The sequence below is a fragment of the Neoarius graeffei genome, chromosome 20 (assembly GCF_027579695.1).
Source record: "Neoarius graeffei isolate fNeoGra1 chromosome 20, fNeoGra1.pri, whole genome shotgun sequence".
Lineage (NCBI taxonomy): Eukaryota > Metazoa > Chordata > Actinopteri > Siluriformes > Ariidae > Neoarius > Neoarius graeffei.
In genome coordinates, this window is record NC_083588.1 from 19,472,096 (window position 1) to 19,492,640 (window position 20,545).

At 42.2% G+C, this 20,545-nt stretch overlaps 1 protein-coding gene across 1 annotated transcript in view; it reads left to right on the top strand.

Moving 5' to 3' along the window:
- The first annotated feature begins 4,031 nt into the window (after positions 1–4,031).
- The window catches only part of LOC132868481 (baculoviral IAP repeat-containing protein 5.2-like), an 88,490-nt gene continuing 71,976 nt past the window's right edge, over positions 4,032–20,545 (top strand). Inside the window, exons 1-2 of the mRNA XM_060901391.1 lie at positions 4,032–4,265; positions 4,585–4,694. Coding sequence (XP_060757374.1) covers positions 4,161–4,265; positions 4,585–4,694 — 215 coding nt within the window. The 5' untranslated portion in view covers positions 4,032–4,160. The remainder of the gene's footprint in view (positions 4,266–4,584; positions 4,695–20,545) is intronic.

Below are 20,545 nucleotides of genomic sequence, written 5' to 3' on the forward strand. Positions count from 1 at the left end.
CAAAAAAAAAAAAAAAAAAAACCCAGACCATGCTGTGGCTGGAAAGTTATTTAATTTGAGGGGATTCCCTAGCAAATAATTTGCATGAAACTGCTTGCTTCGCGCAGTCAAGCAGACAGACGACGTCTGGTGTGTGTGAGTACACAAGCACTTGCGGATGTACGTGCAGTGGAAGACAGCTTTAGAATAGCAAGCCAAAACGAGAGACAGGAATCGTAGTCAAAGAACAAGCTAGGGTTGGGCGATTGGTGAACAGAGTAATGTGGGCAAAACAGAAATCGAGGAAAGGAAAAAACACTAGCAAAGGTCAGAAAATAACAAGGTTTGGTATGTACATGAAAACCAGAACAATACTTCACAATGTGTGCTTGTGTGACTGGGGTTTAAATACTGAGACAGGTGATGAGGAAATGAATATCAGCTGAGAGTCAGAAGGCGGGAGATAGAGGGCGCTGTGTGTGCTGGGAGTTGTAGTCTGAGCTGTCCATGTTTGTAGTCTGCTCATCTCCAGCGGGTGTACTGACAGTGTGCGCATGCGCAGGTTTACCTTCTTCTTCTTTTCCTTCTTCTTTTGAGTTTTATGGCAGCTGGCATCCAGTGTTGCATTACTGCCGTCTACAGGTTTACCTTGACCGTGCACTGACAGTTACATCATTCTGTCGCTAAACGAACAACTGATCACACCGAGGTGCTCGCTGACCGCCGATATTTATTAGTTTGGGCCTGCGTTTCCTTTCCTTTGTAACAAAACATCTTTTCTTCTCACTTTCCGTTACTGTAGTCTGTCTTTCACATTTCATTTGCGTCCTCCATTTTCCTCCTGTCACAATGCCTTGTGCGAACAGGGAAAACCCACCATGTGATGCATGACGTAGTATCTTGAATTGGGTCATGCTGAAGCAGGAAAACATAGCAGAGAATTTAGGGCCACGTGGCCCTAAATTCATTAATTGTTCTATTGGAAAAAAAAAACTAATAAAATTGGAAGTCTGTGATTTGAATTCAGTAGCTTTCGGTCCACTAAACAAAAAATAATTGGGTGTCAGGGAAAATTCTTTTTATAACATAAACTTGAAAAATATGAAAGACAGTCTACCTTTAATATAGGGACCTTTGGGGGGGGACAACAACAACAAACTTTAAAGCTAGGTTTTCTGTTTCTTCCATGAAATGACAATGTTGTGACTCTTTTGAGTGACATTCCAAGCAGTGCATGCTAATTTCTATCCATTTGGTCTGCACATTTGTACCATTTGGGGGAAAAAACAAAAAAATAAAACAAAAAACATGCTCACACTTTGCATGTCTGGCATGAGGTCTGGCCTGGCAGGGCCATTTGAAGAGCAGATTGAATAAAACAAAAATAACTCCGCAAACTGAGGAGAGCAAGAACCCCGGCCCCCATCATGCACACATACTACAGAGGCACCATCGAGAACATCCTGACCAGCTGCATCACTGTGTGGTGCAGCGCCTGCACCGTGCTCTGCTGCAAGACTCTGCAGTGCATCGTGAGAGCAGCTGAGAGGATCATTGGTGTCTCTCTCCCTTCTCTTATGGATATCTATAACTCCCGCCTCACCCGCAAAGCCATCAGGATTGCAGGTGACCCCACCCACCCATCTCACAGCCTCTTCAGCCTGCTGCCATTGGGGAGGAGACTGTGGAGTCTCCGGGCCAAAACCAGCAGGCTCAAGGACAGTTTCTTCCACCAGGCAGTCAGGAGACTCAGGTGGGGTTTACATTAGACCATATCAGCAGATCATCAGATTAACATTTTTAAAACGATTAGTGTGCACACAGCAACACCAATACACGATTCGCGTGCACACAGCAACACCAATACACGGATACGCTCAGCTCCGCAGGCATCCTGCACTCCAAATCACTCCGCCCTGAACAGCGAGTGCCCTCTGGAGGGTGCGCACTCCGGCCCTGCGCAGCTCACAGAGCGCGCAAGTGAAGTGCACAAGCAGTGATTCGGGACTGAGCCGCTGTGTGTGTTATCCCAGTGCAAATCACTTACCACTTGCAAGTGGAAGGATGGCAAGCTTAAAGACAATCATAACTACACAATGGGCAGTATTTGCATCAGTATTTGCAGTATTTTCATACTTTTATACTCTTTAATGAAAGGTGATACAAGGCGGAAGTCTGCGCCGTTTTTCAGCAGTCGTGTCACATGACCAACGCCAGCGAATCAGGAAGGTGGATGTCACAGTGACGTTGTCCAATGATGACGCCAGCTAGAGCTCAGCACAGCGTATCCGCGTATTCTCAATGTTTACACACCACCGGACCAGACACGATCTAGATTGAATACGTGGACCCTGGCGGATTCCTGTTTCCCGGCGTTTCCAGGTGTTTTAATGTAAACGGACAGTGCATCCGTGAAGAAAACGAGACAGATACAGTCTAATGTAAACTTGGCCTCAACTCCCTCCCTGTTCTGCCCCTCCTCCCCCCTCTGCCCCCTGCCACAGATTCTGCCCGTACACCCCCTGGCCCCCCTTCAGCATCTGACATCATGTCACCCTCACAGTCCCCCCCCCCCCCCCCAACACACACACACATACACACACACTCTCAACATTCATTCGCACACTGAACTCAGGGACTGCACATTTCACTTTACCTCGCTTGTTTGCATTATTCCGCACTACCTCACCTTAACAGCTTTTAGTTTATTGTTTATACTGCTTATTTCATGTTTACCTGCTATACCTCAAGTGCCCTTGACTGTTTATTTTATGTCCTTTTGCTCCAATATATATATATATATATATATATATATATATATATATATACCTGTGAGTGTTTAGTCTATATCTATTTCTTATCTAGAGTATACTGTTTATATTGTTTATTTCAGTTATTCTATTTTATTTATTGCATTGCCTGTTTGCACCGTGGGTTAGAGAGGACTGAAATTTCATCTGTGCTGTATGTCGAGCATGTATAGCATATTTGACAATAAAGTTGACTTGACTTGACTTGAAAAGGAAAATTCTTTTTATGGCCTAAACTTGAATAATCTGAAAGGCAGTCTACCTTTAATACTTTTACACTTCTTTTCATGCCACTGGACTCAACCTTTTTGGTTGAATATCAGAAATTGGTTATCTCTTAAACATAATATTCCTTCATGAAGTATTACTCACATTTTATTTTATATGGATAATTTAAGCCCATCTAACTCCAATATTGTTAATATAGTCTTACTTTTAGCCAAATATCACATCCATTGTAGCAAATGGAGAGGAAACAAACCCTCATTTTCCTGTTTTATGAACAAATTCAAATTGTACTATTCTGTATTATGTAGTTTAAAAGATTGGAAGGTGGCTGGAAGTACTGTATTTCTCATCAGATTTCGAAGTCATTATTGTTTTAACCTATTTCCAGTTGTATAGTTTAGCTCCTTTTTTAAAAATAAAAAGTATTAATATTAGGCGGCACAGTGGTTAGCACTGTTGCCTCACAGCAAGAAGGTCCGGGTTCGAGCCCAGCGGCTAGCGAGGGCCTTTCTGTGTGGAGTTTGCATGTTCTCCCCGTGTCTGTGTGGGTTTCCTCTGGGTGCTCCGGTTTCCCCCACAGTCCAAAGGCATGTAGGTTAGGCTAATTGGTGGCTCTAAATTGACCGTAGGTGTGACTGGTTGTTTGTCTCTGTGTCAGCCCAGCAATAACCTGGTGACTTGTCCAGGGTGTACCCTGCCTCTTGTCCATAGTCAGCTGGGATAGGCTCCAGCTTGCCTGCGACCCTGTAGAACAGGATAAGTGGCTACAGATGATGGATATTATTATTATTATTATTATTATTCCCCCTAGTTTTTTGGGGGTTTTTTTTGTATTCTTGTATTATTTTTTTTTAAAGTCTGTGAAATATGGGTTTTTTTTCCTCTACGAGAAATTGTATTGTATTGCTGTGTTCTTGTATAAATAAAATCCGAAAAAAAAAAAGACTTTTACACTTTGATGACGTACAGCAGTAGGTTTACGTGATGACGTTTCAACAGTTCCAGTTCAACCAATCAGAGGAGACGTCGTTCTTGAAGCCTAAATTCAAAAGTAATGTTAGCTGACTGTTTTGCTGGATTGGTTTTCAACACGGTGACGAAACTTTTAAACTAAACCTAAGCACCTTCGTTGTTTATCGAAACATGGAGCCTATGAGCGAAGATTTAAAAATGTATTTTTACGAGAACAGACTAGCTACTTATTCAGGGTGGCCGTTTGACGAGGACTGCGCATGTACGTCGGAAAATGTAAGTAGCGTTATGTTGTTGTTTACTTTACATGGGCGCCACTGTAACAAAGAACAGTGTGAGTCAGAAAAAAAGGGGAGAACTGGCTTAAATGTGCACGGATATTTGGACAAATTACGATGAAAGTTGCTTGTTAAATATATTTTTCAGTGTCTAACTATATTATTGAATAAAAGGTGTCCGAGTTGTTTTGCTGAAAGAGGTGTAAAGAAGACAAATGGACGGTTTTCTAATGAAGCCTTTTCCTGAAACTATCACTATAACAACAAAGAAACCATACAGCAAAACCTAATCCCCTGGATGTAATGACACCTTTCAGATGGCCAAAGCTGGTTTTATTCACACACCCAGTGACAACAGTCCAGATGTTGCCCAGTGCTTCTTCTGCTATAAAGAGCTGGAGGGCTGGGAGCCCGAGGATGATCCTCTGTAAGTAACACTGTCTCCACATGTCTCACTTCCATAGTGTTTTGTTGAAGTTATAGCTCTGTACTGCAAAACGACACATTTTGATCAGCATCTGTTTACTTCACAATTAAAGTAGAAGTGTGCTTCATTTTGGAAATCACAATTCAATACTAGAAGGGTACTCGGTAGACTGAATACCTCCACCAAACCACATATTCAGATTTGAATCAAAAGCTAATCGATTGGTCCATGGTCCACCTTTCTTCAAAATTTCATCAAAATCCGTTCACTACTTTTTGAGTTATGTTGGGAACAAACAAACGGTGGCGAAAACACAACTTCCTCCAACAAACTTGGCGGAGGTAAAAATTATGATCGTGGAGCAATGAATTGTTCCAGGTGTTTGATGCATCTGTTTGTTTTTATTCATATACAGGGGTGCTTGAAAGTTTGTGAACCCTTTAGAATTTTCTATATTCCTGCATAAACGACCTAAAACAACATCAGATTTTCACAAGTCTTAAAAGTAGATAAAGAGAACCCAGTTAAACAAATGAGACAAAAATATTATACTTGGTCATTTATTTATTGAGGAAAATGATCTAATATGACACATCTGTGAGTGGCAAAAGTATATGAACCTTTTGCTTTCAGTATCTGGTGTGACCCCCTTGTGCAACAATAACTGCAGCTAAATGTTTCCGGTAACTGTTGATCAGTCCTGCACACCGGCTTGGAGGAATTTTAGCCTGTTCCTCCATACAGAACAGCTTCAACTCTGGGATGTTGGTGGGTACTCCCCCCCCCCCGGTTAAGAGTACGTCGTGCATTCTGGCTGCCGCTTCTCACCAGAGCTTTTTTAATTTTATTTTCTCTTTTTTTAAATTTTATTTATTTTTTGTGTGTTTGTGTAGTTTTTGTCCGCCGGTTGTGGTGTAGCTCCGGACCCAATTTTGGACGTCGGTTCCCTCCAGGCCTTGGTTCGCCGTGGGTGATGCCTGTGCTCCTAGCTATGGACTGCAGTGACCTCGTTGCTCATTTTAACATCATGGTTGTATAGTGCTCTGTGCTTTAGTGCTTGGCGTGGTGTTACGAGCGATGTTGCTCTGTGGCATCGCGGCGGCTGTGCAGGCAGTTCGGGACATACCGGCGCTCTGCGTGGCGGTGCTTCTGTGCTCGCTTTGTGGATCCATGGCGTGGTGTTCCGAGTGATGTTGCCGGTGGCTGTGCTGGCGTTGTGGGGCTTGTTTTTGTGCCCCTTTTGGTGGGACTGTGGCTGCTACGCCATTAGAATGACATCCTGGCCTCTATTTGGTGGAATTTTTTTTTTTTTAAATTTAATTAATTAAATTAGTTTCCTATAATTGTAAAGCGACCTTGGGTTTTGAGAAAGGCGCTATATAAATTATTATTCATCTCATTCATCTCATTATCTCTAGCCGCTTTATCCTTCTACAGGGTCGCAGGCAAGCTGGAGCCTATCCCAGCTGACTATGGGCGAAAGGCGGGGTACACCCTGGACAAGTCGCCAGGTCATCACAGGGCTGACACATAGACACAGACAACCATTCACATTCACACCTACGGTCAATTTAGAGTCACCAGTTAACTTAACCTGCATGTCTTTGGACTGTGGGGGAAACCGGAGCACCCGGAGAAAACCCACGCGGACACGGGGAGAACATGCAAACTCCACACAGAAAGGCCCTCGCCGGCCCCAGGGCTCGAACCCAGGACCTTCTTGCTGTGAGGCGACAGCGCTAACCACTACACCACCATGCCGCCCTTAAATTATTATTATTATTATTATTATTATATGCCTTGCTCTCTGAGTGCTCTTTGCTGGTTGACTCCTGGGGAGGGTAACAATGGTCTTTAATTTCCTCCATTTGTACACAATCTGTCTGACACTGGATTGGTGGAGTCCAAACTCTTTAGAGATGGTTTTGTAACCTTTTCCAGCCTGATGAGCATCAACAATGCTTTATCTGAGGTCCTCAGAAATCTCCTTTGTTTGTGCCATGATACACTTCCACAAACATGTGTTGTGAAGATCAGACTTTGATAGATCCCTGTTCTTTAAATAAAACAGGGTGCCCACTCACACCTGATTTCAATCAATGGGATGACAAACACCTGACTCTAATTTCACCTTCAAATTAACTGTTAATCCTAGAGGTTCACATACTTTTGCCACTTAGTTATGTAATATTGGATCATTTTCCTCAATAAATAAATGACCAAGTAGAATATTTTTGTCTCATTTGTTGAACTGGGTTCTCTTTATCTACTTTTAGGACTTGTGTGAAAATCTGATCATATCTTGGGTCATATTTATGCAGAAAAATAGAAAATTGTAAAGGGTTTACAAACTTTCAAGCATCTAGATCCCCTTTCAGCATTTAAAGTGTATGTAATGCCTCTAAACCCCACTTTTTTTCCTTGTATGAAGCAATAATCATTATGTTGATTGTGTTTTTGAGCCATAGCTCATCCAAAAGGCCATAAATTAATGGGAAATCAGTAAGATCAGCCGATTTTCATGGAATCTGCCAAGACTCATCTGGAAGATTCCAAAGGGGTGTGTGATGTCACACGTGTAACAATTCTGGTATCAGTTTTGTTCATGTGCACAGCAGTGGTTCGACCAGTCTCGATATGGAATCATGTTTTGGAGAGAATTCTGATAGTGATGGGGATTCTTGGATGTCGGATGAAGGGGCAGATGATTATCAAGGATATTCCAGAGTAAATGGTTCTCTTTTTGAGCCCCCAAGACAAGAGACAGATGCCAGTTCATGAGTCTTCCCCTGTAGTGCATGTGAGATGGAGATGGAGGGAGGGAGAGAGAGATGTGCAGAACGCGGTGGTGACCTTTCATCATGTTTTCCTGAACAAAACTAAAAACAAATTGAGTCTTGCAATATTGAAATCTGAGAGCATTTAACACGTTTCAGTTAAGAATGATGCCACGCGCATTTTTCTTCCTGTTAAAGTGCATCACATATGATAAGATCGGATGTCGCCAGCATGTAAATGTTGCTCATAATCCTGCGTCTGATGCACTTGGTGTGTGTGTGTGTGATGTTAGGGGAATGGATGAACTGTCGATGTCCTTTTATTAAATAAATAGGTTTCTTTTTTGTTCCAGTAATTCCCATGTGGTCATTCTGGTGGTGCAGAGCACTTGATGAATCAGATTTATTATTTGTAGGTGACACAATCTGCTCACTTCGTTTGCACAGATCTCACCTGCTGTGACTGTCGCTTTAGATTAGTGTCATTTCTTGGAAATTTGTGAACTGAATGTCCTGTTTGGATATGCAAATCCATATACACAACGCAGCACTTTCACATTATTTTTGTAAGATTCCAACAACAGTAAACAAGCATGGAGTCAGATGAACGGAAATGACCCAGATAACGAGGGTTCCACGTGTGACGTTATGCGAGATTAGCCCTGGGGCAAGGCTGCCTTTTTCCGGGATCCAGAAGCCGCGATTTATCAAGTTTTCTGCTTTCTGTTTTTTAAGACATTGCAGAAATAAACATGTATCGCAGTGACCAAATTTCAGAGGGAACTAAATTTCACCGATTTTATGAAATTGAAAGGCCATATAGCTTTAAGGCTGAAGTTGAGCCTAGCTGGGCGGGGGGAACTAAATCCTGCAGTCAGGCAGCAGCTATCATCTGGAAGGTAGGCTATGTTGAGAGTAGAGTGATTTGTATTATTGTATTGGTTTACTAATAACGTAGTGTTTTTTATATATTGTAAGTTGCTTTGGACAAAAGTGTCTGCCAAACATCATAACTATAATGATATTAACCATAAGCACCTAGGTCTAGTCTAATAGAACTTTACCAGCCTACTGTACCATGATGTCTCTTGTATCAGCTCAAGAAGCAAAAGCAAGGTCAGAGAAGCATAGGCTAACCATTTTATTGCAGATGCAAATGCTATCAAACTTTGGAAACAATAAGCGTACCATACACAGTGGTGCTGGGAAGTTTGTGAACCCTTTAGAATTTTCTATATTTCTGCATAAATATGACCTAAAATAACATCAGCTTTTCACACAAGTCTTAAAAGTAGATACAGAGAACCCAGTTCAACAAATGAGACAAAAATGTTGTACTTGGTCATTTATTTATTGAGGAAAATGATCCAATATTACATATCTGTGTGTGGCAAAAGTATGTGAACCTTGAGAATTAGCAGTTAATTTGAAGGTGAAATTCGAGTCAGGTGTTTTCAATCAATGGGATGACAATCAGGTGTGAGTGGCCACCATGTTTTATTTAAAGAACAGGGATCTATCAAAGTCTGAGCTTCACAACACATTTGTGGAAGTGCATCATGGCACGAGCAAAGGAGATTTCTGAGGACCTCAGAAAAAGCGTTGTTGATGCTCATCAGGCTGGAAAAGGTTACAAAACCATCTCTAAAGAGTTTGGACTCCACCAATCCACAGTCAGACAGGTTGTGTACAAATGGAGGAAATTCAAGACCATTGTTACCCTCCTCAGGAGTGGTCAACCAACAAAGATCACTCCAAGAGCAAGGCGTATAATAGTCGGCGAGGTCACAAAGGACCTCCGGGTAACTTCTAAGCAACTGAAGGCCTGTCTCACATTGGCTAAGGCCAAAAAAAAGTGTGTTTCCGGTTACGTAGATTTCAAAACTAGGGTAGGTAGGCAGGCATTTTTTTTTGTTGTTGTTGAATTTTTTTTTTTCAAGATGGCTGCCATAACCTATATTTAGACAGGAATAATTTCACAAAATATAATGAGTTTCTTTGCGGGTCACCTGAGTTACCACCTTCTGATGAATCTGATGCAGCATGAGACACTTTTTAACATGAATTTTTCTGTAAATATAACAGCCCAATACACCATGTTTGTTTCAGTTCAGGGTCTATGGTTATAAAGGTGAAGAACAACAGCTTACTGCATTCACAGTGGTGTAATGGTTAGCATGCTGGCCTGTCACCACAGAGACCTGTGTTTGAATCCCGGTGGAGACACCAAAAATTTGTAACCTGGTTTCTCAAACTGCGTAGTGTCCCTGGGCAAGACACCTCATCCACATTGCACTCAGTCCACCCAGCTGTATAAATGGGTACCTGGCAAACGGATGTACGGACCTATGTGGGATGCGCTTGGTAGCAGCATTGAACGTACCATTCCGTCAGGGTAATAATGTACTGTCGTAGAGTAGCCCTGGGCTAGATTCCTGACGTTAAACTTAACATTATTATTTATTATTAGGCCAAAAAAAAAAAAAAGTGTGTTTCCGGTAACCCGACCGATCGAGAATTTCCGCGTCGAAATTGCCGACCGTAAAATTTTTATTACAAATTTCCCTCGATGTTTTAGTGTAAGCGGTGTTAGTTTGTCACAATTTTTTGTTTCAACGCATTCAAGTTGTGAAAGAAACGATAAAAAGTAAAATGTTTCGCCACTTCTATCAGCCCTCCTGCATAAACATGGAAGCGCACTTGTATACTGAAGGAGGAAGGGAAAACTGAGCCGATGCGCCATTTTGAATCCTCATTCAAGGCTGTAATGGAAATTGCTTCCTTTTCAGTATACAAGTGCACTTCCATGGCAGGGAAAAACACTACATTTTGCCGCCTATGTAGTCCCCTATTTATACAAATAGGAGTCATTCAGGATTCAGCCATGTTTTTGCTCAGTGTTTTTGCTCGACACAAGTTCTACAGTAGGCTAGGCTAGGCCGTCTGCTTTTAATGGAAGTTGCCTAGCCTAGGACGTTATTTTCACGTTATTTATTGATAAGGTGTTTTCACGTTATTACATAAAAATATCATGAAATTACGAAAAAAAAGTGTAGGGTCGGGCGGTACAGATTAGGGTCGGTCGGGTAACCGGAAAAACACACACTTTTTTTGGCCTAATGTTAATGTTCATGAGTCCACTATCAGGAGAACACTGAACAACAATGGTGTGCATGGCAGGGTTGCAAGGAGAAAGCCACTGCTCTCCAAAAAGAACATTGCTGCTCGTCTGCAGCATGCTAAAGATCACGTGGACAAGCCAGAAGGCTATTGGAAAAATGTTTTGTGGTTGGATGAGCCCAAAATAGAACTTTTGGTTTAAATGAGAAGCATTATGTTTGGAGAAAGGAAAACCCTGCATTCCAGCATAAGAACCTTATCCCATCTGTGAAACATGGTGGTGGTAGTATCATGGTTTGAGCCTGTTTTGCTGCATCTGGGCCAGGATGGCTTGCCATCATTGATGGAACAATGAATTCTGAATTATACCAGCAAATTCTAAAGGAAAATGTCAGGACATCTGTCCATGAACTGAATCTCAAGAGAAGGTGGGTCATGCAGCAAGACAACGACCCTAAGCATGCAAGTCGTTCTACCAAAGAATGGCTAAAGAAGAATAAAAATTCATGTTTTGGAATGGCCAAGTCAAAGTCCTGACCTTAATCCAATTGAAATGTTGTGGAAGGACCTGAAGCGAGCAGCTCATGTGAGGAAACCCACCAACATCCCAGAGTTGAAGCTGTTCTGTACAGACGAATGGGCTAGAATTCCTCCAAGCTGGTGTGCAGGACTGATCAACAGTTACCAGAAGTGTTTACCTGCAGTTGTTGCTGCACAAGGGGGTCACACCAGATACTGAAAGCAAAGGTTCACATACTCTTGCCACTCACAGATATGTAACATTGGATCATTTTCCTCAATAAATAAATGAGCAAGTATGATGTTTTTGTCTCATTGTTTAACTGGGTTCTCTTTATCTACTTTTAGGACTTGTATGAAAATCTGATGATGTTTTAGGTCATATTTATGCAGAAATATAGAAAATTCTAAAGGGTTCATAAAGTTTCAAGCACCACTGTACTTAAATAATTTCTTGTCTATGTATTTGTCCAAGCTTCTTCACCTTCTTAACTACACTGATCATTCCAGATATTGAATGGTATTTGTAGGCTATTTGTTTACACTAGAGTATTTCAGCACTGGTTGCTCTTGGATTCTTTTGGTTACATGCACTTATTGTTAGTCACTTTGAATAAAAACATCAGCTAAATGGCTGTAATGTAGTGTAATGTTTGAATAATGTACAATATCTAAACGGTGACAGAATTATTTTTGTTGATTCATTCGTTTCTGTGGGCATAAGTTAAACACTGTGGGGTATTATTCAAGTTAAAAATGGTTTTAAATTTGTGTTTGACTAGAGGAAATTTAAGGGCCACTTTAGTTTGGCCTGGGCCACTAATGCCACTTTTCCACTACCAACGCGGCTGAGTTGGGCTGAGCCGTGCCGTGCTGAGTCGAGCTGAGCGGGGCTATTGGAGTTGCATTTCGACTACAACCGCGCTGAACCGTGCTGGCTGGAAGTGGGTGGACACTTTGGGTGGAGTTAGCGAAAGTGGGTGGACGTCACGTGACGTCGTTAGGTGGCGCAAACAGTGACATCAGTGAGCTTTTAAGCGGTAGTCTTACGACCCGGATAGTAAACAATAAACATGGAGGACATGGAGTCGTTAGTGTTGCTGGTCTTGGTGCTGTGGCTTGTTGTCACCGACAACGCAAGCAGATACTGGCAAGAGTGTATAGATGAGGCGAGGCGCATAAGGCTTCAGAAATTCTTGTAATTCCTCTTCTTCTGGGTTTACGGTGTTTACAGATCCTAGCGTGCTCGCGGGGCGTGTGTGGGCGTGTGAGGACACTCCTCACCAATCAGCGCACAGGGGAGTGTCTCCTCATGCCCCTAGCCCCACTCGGCTCGGTTGGGCTCGCTTCAGCCCCACTCCAAAACCGTGCGAGTTTTGGGTGCTGAGCAGGGCTGAAGCGAGCTGAGTTGTGCTGTTCTGAGGTAGTCGAAACGCGAGCCGTGTCGGGCTGAAGCGAGCTGAAGTGAGCTGAAAAGGGTAGTGGAAAAGGGCCATAAGAATTCAGGGATACTGGCCCGAGTGGCGACCAAGAACTGAAGGTAACTTTTAGCCCTGAGGCAGCCAGTCAGGAAAGGGAGGGGGAGAGAGAGAGTGTGTGTGTATTAGGACTGAACGATGTATCGTTATCGTATCTATATCTCGATATGAACATTCAGGATATTAATATCGAAAAAGCAACGATATAGACGATATAGATTTCCCCTCCCCGCGCTCACCCTGCATGTACAGCTCTGGCAGTAACAACAAACATTTTTACGATTGCCCTTGAATGCACCGCTAAGGCCAGCCAACCACAAACCTTATTTCATGCTTGCTGTGGATCGACAGCTGAAGCCAACCAATGACAAACACATGAGGGCGGGAGTGAGGAAGACAGAGACCGACGCGCGCGCACACTACAGACACAGTGGGAAAATTAAAAAGAAAGAAAATGAGTGCGGAAGATAATGCAGCCGGTGGCGGTGCAGAATCTGACTTGGTGCCAAAACATAAATCATCCTCCATTATTTGGAGGTATTTTGGATTCAAAAAGGATGATGTTAACCAGAGTGAGGTGTTGTGCAGGTCGTGCTTAGCAAAAATTGCGGTGAAGCAAGGTGGCACAACAAACACGTTTCACCACCTGAAACAACACCATCGCGTGCTGCACGAAGAGTGTATGACAATGAGAGAAACACCGGGGACTTCTCAGTCATCCCAAAATAAGCCAAAGCAAAGTTTGATTGCTGATGCATTCAGTAGCGTTACACCGTATGAGTCGACGTCCACCAGACATAAAGAAATTACAGACGCTATAACATACCACATTGCAAGAGACATGGTACCTGTGTACACAGTCTCGAAAGAGGGCTTTAAAAAAATGGTTCGGATGCTGGACAAGCATTATAAAATACCTTCCCGAACACATTTTAATCAAGTGGCCATTCTGAAACTCTATAATGAGTTATAATGCATATAAATGCATTTTCTGCATACAGTTATGTGATTTTTTTTTTTTTTTTTGAAGAATACAAGATGTTGCACTTCAGTGCACTTTCAGTGTTCCACCAGCTCCTGCATTTGTTATTTATTGTTAAAGTAGAGCTGCAGTAAAATGTTTGATTTGTAATTTATTTATTCGTAATTTGTTAATGTTGATGACTGGCAGTGAGTTCTTAAAAATAAAACTGCACTTTCCACATTTTTTTTTTTTTTGTATTATGATGTCTTTATTTTTCTGAAAAATGCTTGGTTTTCACCGAACCCGTAGTCATATCATATCGAGATATGAAATTTTGTCCATATTGTTCAGCCCTTGTGTGTGTGTGTGTGTGTGTGTGTGTGTGTACACTGATCGAGTATCAGTATCCACATCTCCAATACATATAGATGCACACAGGAGTCTACATGGCTGAACAGCTGAGAGCTTTTCCTTTTTTACGTGGTACTCAGTAACTGATGAATCAAATCTGCTGCTCCTGTTTGGAGTCACCATAGCAGATCTGTTCCACGTATTTCATTTGGTGTAGGTTTTTGCACTAGATGGCCTTTGTTACACAACTCTCCCCAGTCTATTTGGGCTTGTGCAATCCCATTTGCTGGATATTTTACTTAAACTGCATGTCTTTTGAACTGTGGGGGGAAACCAGAGCACCTGGAGGAAACTCACGCAGATACCATATGGGGAGAACATGCAAACTCCACACAGGAAGGCTCCCATCGGCCATGAGGTTCAAACCCGGAACCTTCTTGCTGTGAGATGACGGTGTTAACCGCTGCACCAATGTGGCACTAGGGCTGTGCGATATGGGGAAAAATGAATATCCCGATACATTTTCTCCGTTTCACGATATACGATATACATCTCGATATATTGAAATCTCCTCTAAAGGACCCCATGAAATCTAACTTTTACTCTTTACTGTTTTCACTACAATCCCTGCAGATTAAATAACATTCTTGGTTAACTTTACAGGTGGTTTTCAACAACACATTTTAAATTTTCATGGTAGTGATTAATCACAATTGAATTGAAATAAGACTATTTTTATTCAACAAAGATGTGGCACAAACTGCAAAAACAATCTTGAAAATTGCAACAAAGGGGCAATACAATACAGAGCTGCTCAGAGCTCAAACCAATAAAGTGCAAGCTCAACACTGAGAAAGACATTTAGCCTAAATAAGAAAAGTGCTCTTTCATTAAATTATTTTAAAAAATAGATCTCCAAGCTATTAACCTGACTACTGAGAACCACTGGAACATTCACAATATAGAGAGAGAGATTGAGGGAGAGAAGAGAGAGATCTGCAAAACATAATTTTTCTCTTTGCACACTTTTTTGAACTGAATGTTTTCTGGCTCTGCCTCTCAAATGTGTATAATTCCGGCTGCTGCCTTTCGTGATGACAGGTTTTTTTGCACACTTTACAAACTGGCATTTGCTGCTCCACGTCCTCCTCGCGATATCCAAAAAAAATGCCAGATGACTGACCCCTTACCAGTTCTTTTAGGAACCAATTCGTCCGCTTCCATTTTTTTATTTGTCGCTGAAATTGACAGAGCTTACACGGTAGCCTATGCAACACCAGCGATTGCACGAACTGAGTCAGCGCTGTAAACCGGAACCAGGAAATCTTCCCGCCGGCAGTGTTGCCGGATACTGCTGACGTTTTCCAGCCCAAAATATGTTCAAAACCCGCCAAAACACACTTAAAACTGCCCAATCTGGCAACACAACCGAAACTAGAAAATCTTCCCGGAAGTTCCTTTCAGCACCGAGATGTCGCCCGGGATTGGTTGGCGAGTGCGTGATGTTATTGTTTTCTTTACCCTTAGGCAGTCTCTCACGTTACTGCCTGAGGGACAGGGAGAAAACCACCAGGAAATGTTTTAAACAAACACGAAACGAACGCAAGTTGGAAGATGACCATAAAATACTCGATAGTTACGATATAATAATTTTATGTATCGCACACAGAATTTTCAGCGATATATCGCACAGCCCTATGTGGCACCCTCAACTGACTAATCAAACCAATCTGTGTGAAAATGATTCTTGAAACATTTGTTGTGGAAACATTTAATTATATTCTGACAAGGATGAATACTTGAGCCACATCCCAAATAACCATAGTTGGGGTTGTTGTGGGTTCAGTCTTGGTCATGGTGTATGATTGGATGGGTCCTTAAACACCAAACATTTTAAAATAGCTGACTAATGCGCAGGAAAATATCACATTGCTGACCAGAGCTAAATGAACCAATTCTTGCTGTTTGGCAAAGCAGTACTGTACATGAACACCCTCAGGGTTTCCCCAAGAAAAACTGGAAAGAGAGAGGGGTGTGTAATTCCCGATAAAGAAAAAGACCTTATTATGACAAAGGTAAGCTCAAATTTGGACTTGGTAATAAACAAGCCAGCGCCTAGAGCTCACATATTTTATGGTGTTTAGCCAAGTCTACATTATCAGTCCAAAACAAACATGCTGCTAGTTGAGCCAGGCGTTCGGTCTAATAAAATATCTCGTCCAAAGCCCACATCCAGATATCTGCAGTTGCCATGACTTCACACAAAAATGACCACGATGTTGTGACCTTTTCGTTCTGTTCACTTTTTTGCTTTGTTTGTTAAACAGCATAATTGCCGAGGCAATCGGGAAAAATTCAAGTAGGTGCCCTACGTCCTGGGACGCCGGAAAATCCTGAACATGCATTTTTGTGCGTAAAAATGCACTATTTCTGCGTTAATGTGATCTCTGGTAGGCCTAAATTGTAAGCGTCGTGGTGGTGGTTTAATGGGTAGCAACATGTCACTAAGAGTATGGGTCAATAAATTAAGCGTGGCGGGGCTGCTACGCTGTGGTGCTTTAGGGCAGTATTTCTCAACCACTGGGCTGCGGCCCATTAGTGGGCCATGATATACATTTTAAATGTATGGCGATTATACAGGCGAGCTAAAAGTTGTGGTCACATAGCAGGACTTGACTGTCACACCTCGAGTGGCTGTGCGTGCTCATTTTGAGCACAGTCAGCGTGTGTGTGTGTGTGTGTGTGTGTGTGTGTGTGTGTGTGTGTGTCAATGCTACCAATTTTTCCATCGCCAAGTATTCGCAAACCCATCGCGAGCTGTAGTGTAACCAGGGTATTAGAGACACGACATGAAGTGGTGGTCAGCTAAGCTAACTGTTCATAAAGTGTTACTATCGCTGGGGTGCCTAGCTAGTCGTTAAAATGCCCTACACTTGCTTTGTTTTGAGCTATTCGAATCAAACAAACCGTAAAACTGAAGTTTCTTCTGGGCTCCCCATGAAGTGATAAAGCGTGAAGGAGCAAAGGATTTTACCAAAAGACGACGAGAAAGGTGGCTCTTGAACATTTTGCTGCAATGGGAGCCGATTCAAAGAACTGCAGTGAAAGGTTTGTAAATTCCTCTGATTTTATTTCATTTGGATTTGCAAGTCACTTTTCTCGCCATTTTCCGTTATTCTGTGATGTTTTGAAGTTCAGGAGACACTTAAGCCCTTAGATGCTTGTTTGTTTGTTTGTTTTTCCTGTTTGATCATGTTCGCGGGGCGGCACGGTGGTGTAGTGGTTAGCGCTGTCGCCTCACAGCAAGAAGGTCCGGGTTCGAGCCCCATGGCCGGCGAGGGCCTTTCTGTGCGGAGTTTGCATGTTCTCCCCGTGTCCGCGTGGGTTTCCTCCGGGTGCTCCAGTTTCCCCCACAGTCCAAAGACATGCAGGTTAGGTTAACTGGTGACTCTAAATTGACTGTAGGTGTGAGTGTGAATGGTTGTCTGTGTCAGCCCTGTGATGACCTGGCGACTTGTCCAGGGTGTACCCCGCCTTTCGCCCGTAGTCAGCTGGGATAGGCTCCAGCTTGCCTGCGACCCTGTAGAACAGGATAAAGCGGCTAGAGATAATGAGATGAGATGATCATGTTCGCCATATTTATAAACTAACGTGTATATAATGCGTGTATTACCTGGGTCTTTAAGGGGTTTCTGTGAATGATTTACCTGGAAGAGAAGAGCAGGGAGGATTGAGAATCGAGCAGCTGTGGTTTGTTTACTCCCGATACTAAAACTTGTAGCATCCAAACAGTCATTGCAAAGACGCGTACAAAGCCCAAAAATTCTGACTTACCTGGGCATAAACAATATAGGATTTATCTTGTGTCCTTATCTCTGTATCTTTAACCCAGCCACATATAAAAAGTTGTACGCTTCTATGCTCTTCCAGGTTTTCATCTCTTTGTCTGTGTAGAATGATATTTGCAGCACCAGGTAGTTTGAGATGTCTGGGATAGAGGTCTGCGCGGGTCGGATTTTTCAGTCCCGCTCCCGCCCGCGCCTGCATTGTGCAGTCCCACTCTCGCCCGCACCCGCAAAGAATTATGATTTTTCAGTCCCGCTCCCGCCCGCGCCCACAAAAAAATTATGATTTTCAGTCCCGCTCCCGCCCGCGCCTGCCATATTTTGTCCGGCTCCCGCCCACAAATCCCGCATGATGCAGACGTTCGCGTTATTTCTCAGGAAAGTTCTTGTCTTGACACAGCGTGATGGTGCCCCGCCCCCTACTTTGAGTGGATTTCAGCATAAATATCTACAGCTCACGTTATTATTTACCTTGTTATTATTTACCTTGTTTCGGAATTCAGCATGTAGTATCTCTAATAATAATATTTAGTGCTATCAAACAATTAAAATATTTAATCAGGAATCACACATTTTTAGTATATGAGAAACCATTGTAATTCTCTGATCAACATAAAAAAAGTGAATGGGCTTGCTTTGTACCAATGGGGTGTGTGTGGGTTTTTTTTTTTTTTATCACAGAGTTAGTAATAGAAGTGAATTAATTTACTGCTTGAGTTAGTCTACAACTTTAGTCAGAGAGACATGTTACACAGTGACGGTAGGCTTGACTCAATGCTATCCCAGAAATCCTTCCTGTAATATGCAAATTTGGCCGCCTCTGATTGGACAGCCAAATTTTCATATTACAGGAAGGATTTCTGGGATAGCATTGAGTCAAGCCTACCGTCACTGTGTAACATGTCTCTCTGACTAAAGTTGTAGACTAACGCAAGCCATAATTTACTTCACTCATGGTTCTCTTGTTAGCTGGGTGTGAACTGCGAGTCATTAGAGTGATCAAAGGACTTCCCGTTAGGGTGATCAATGGCAAATTTACGATGCTATTACTCTGGCAATCTAACTCTCTCTGCAAATTTAGGCATCTTAAAATGTTTTTATTAATGCCAAATAAAATATCCAGCACAAATTATGTATGATAGATATAAATTAATAATTTATACATTTTATTTCAAACACATTCTTAGTTAGCGGGACTGCAGCTCATCACTGCTCCCGCCCGCGCCGCATATGTGCGCTCTCGCCCGCGCCGCATATGTGCGCTCCCGCCCGCGCGCATATGTGCACTTCCGGTCCTGCCTGCGCCCACAATGAGCTTTCAAAATTTGTCCCGCGCCGCACTGCTTTGCGGCGAGTCCCGCGGGACTCCAGCGGGAGTGCAGGGCTCTAGTCTGGGAAATCAACAGATGGATAGTTTTCCAACTCGTAGGAAAAATCCTTCTATGTTGACGTGTAAGGATCTATCTCATTGAGTGGTTTCTATATCAACCTCTTTTGAGTATACTACTTGGTTTTAATAACTTGCTTGTTTGCTGTACACAAACATGGCAATAAGTTCTTGTGTTAATGGCCCAGACTCCACTTTTGGATCTTTTAATCCCTTTTGACTGAGAATGCCTTGCATGCATGGTTTTATGTTGGCTTCTGGCACATCCATACAATTTTAAATACAATATCTACACTTAAAAACAGTTTGTTTTATTGCATTTAATTAATTCCTGGGCTTTCATCTGTAACAGGGAGTGATGTTTCATCCCATTAATACACTATCAGATTATTAGAATCTAACACTACGTTCAGACTGCAACCTGAAACGACCCATATCCAATTTGTTGTGAAATCCGATTTTTTTTTTTTTGTTAGGCCATTCACATTACCAATTATGAGACTTGTATGCGATCTCCAATATGAATGGAAAACGACCCAAAAGTGTCCCGCATGCGCAAATTGACACGTAATAAGCACATCTACCTAATACGTAAACAAAAAAAAAGCGCACTCTTCATGTTTAATGATTTTCTTTTTTTGTTTGTTTGTTTGTTTAATTATCTGGTTAGTGTTAAAGTGTGAGGTCTCGTGTGTGTTTTTGTTTCTGAACTGAAATGAAAACGTGTAGCCTGGTAACGAGGGTTGACTCCTAAATGTCTCTCTAATTTCTATATAAGTGCACTACATGTTACTAGGAAGTAATGGATTTTTAAACTCTATATAGTGCACTCGAGCTTCAGTAGGCAGTCATTTGGGATGCGGCCGCTGTATTACCAAACTCTTAATTCAGGCTTAATAATTTGCACATATTTATTTCGTCATATTAATAAACTTTTTCTACATTTTTATAAATATTTATTTAGATTGTTTATAGCCAGCTGAATTCTGCAACTTCTCTCAGCGCTGGCTCAAGGTGCAGAAACACCAGTGCAGTTTGCTATGGAGATGAGGCGAGACCTGGCAATGTGGTACAGGATGGTTAAGTTATAAATCAGTTATAGAAACTGTTTTATTTAATCAGGCTAACAGATAAACATCCAGGTCCCTACCAAATCCACCATTAGCTTGATCAATTCTATAAAAGTCTATTTAAATTCTGAAAACTGTACAAATGTTGTTGTTTTCCACCAAAGAGGCGGGATTAGCCAACGCAGAATAGTGACGTTTGTCTCTTGTTGATGACGTGTAGGTCGCATGAATGCGACCTGTCCGGTCAGACTGCAGTCGCATGTGAAAATATCGGATATGCATCGCATTTAGGACCACATATCCAAGCGGCCTGAGTCGCATGTGAAAAAATCGGATCTGT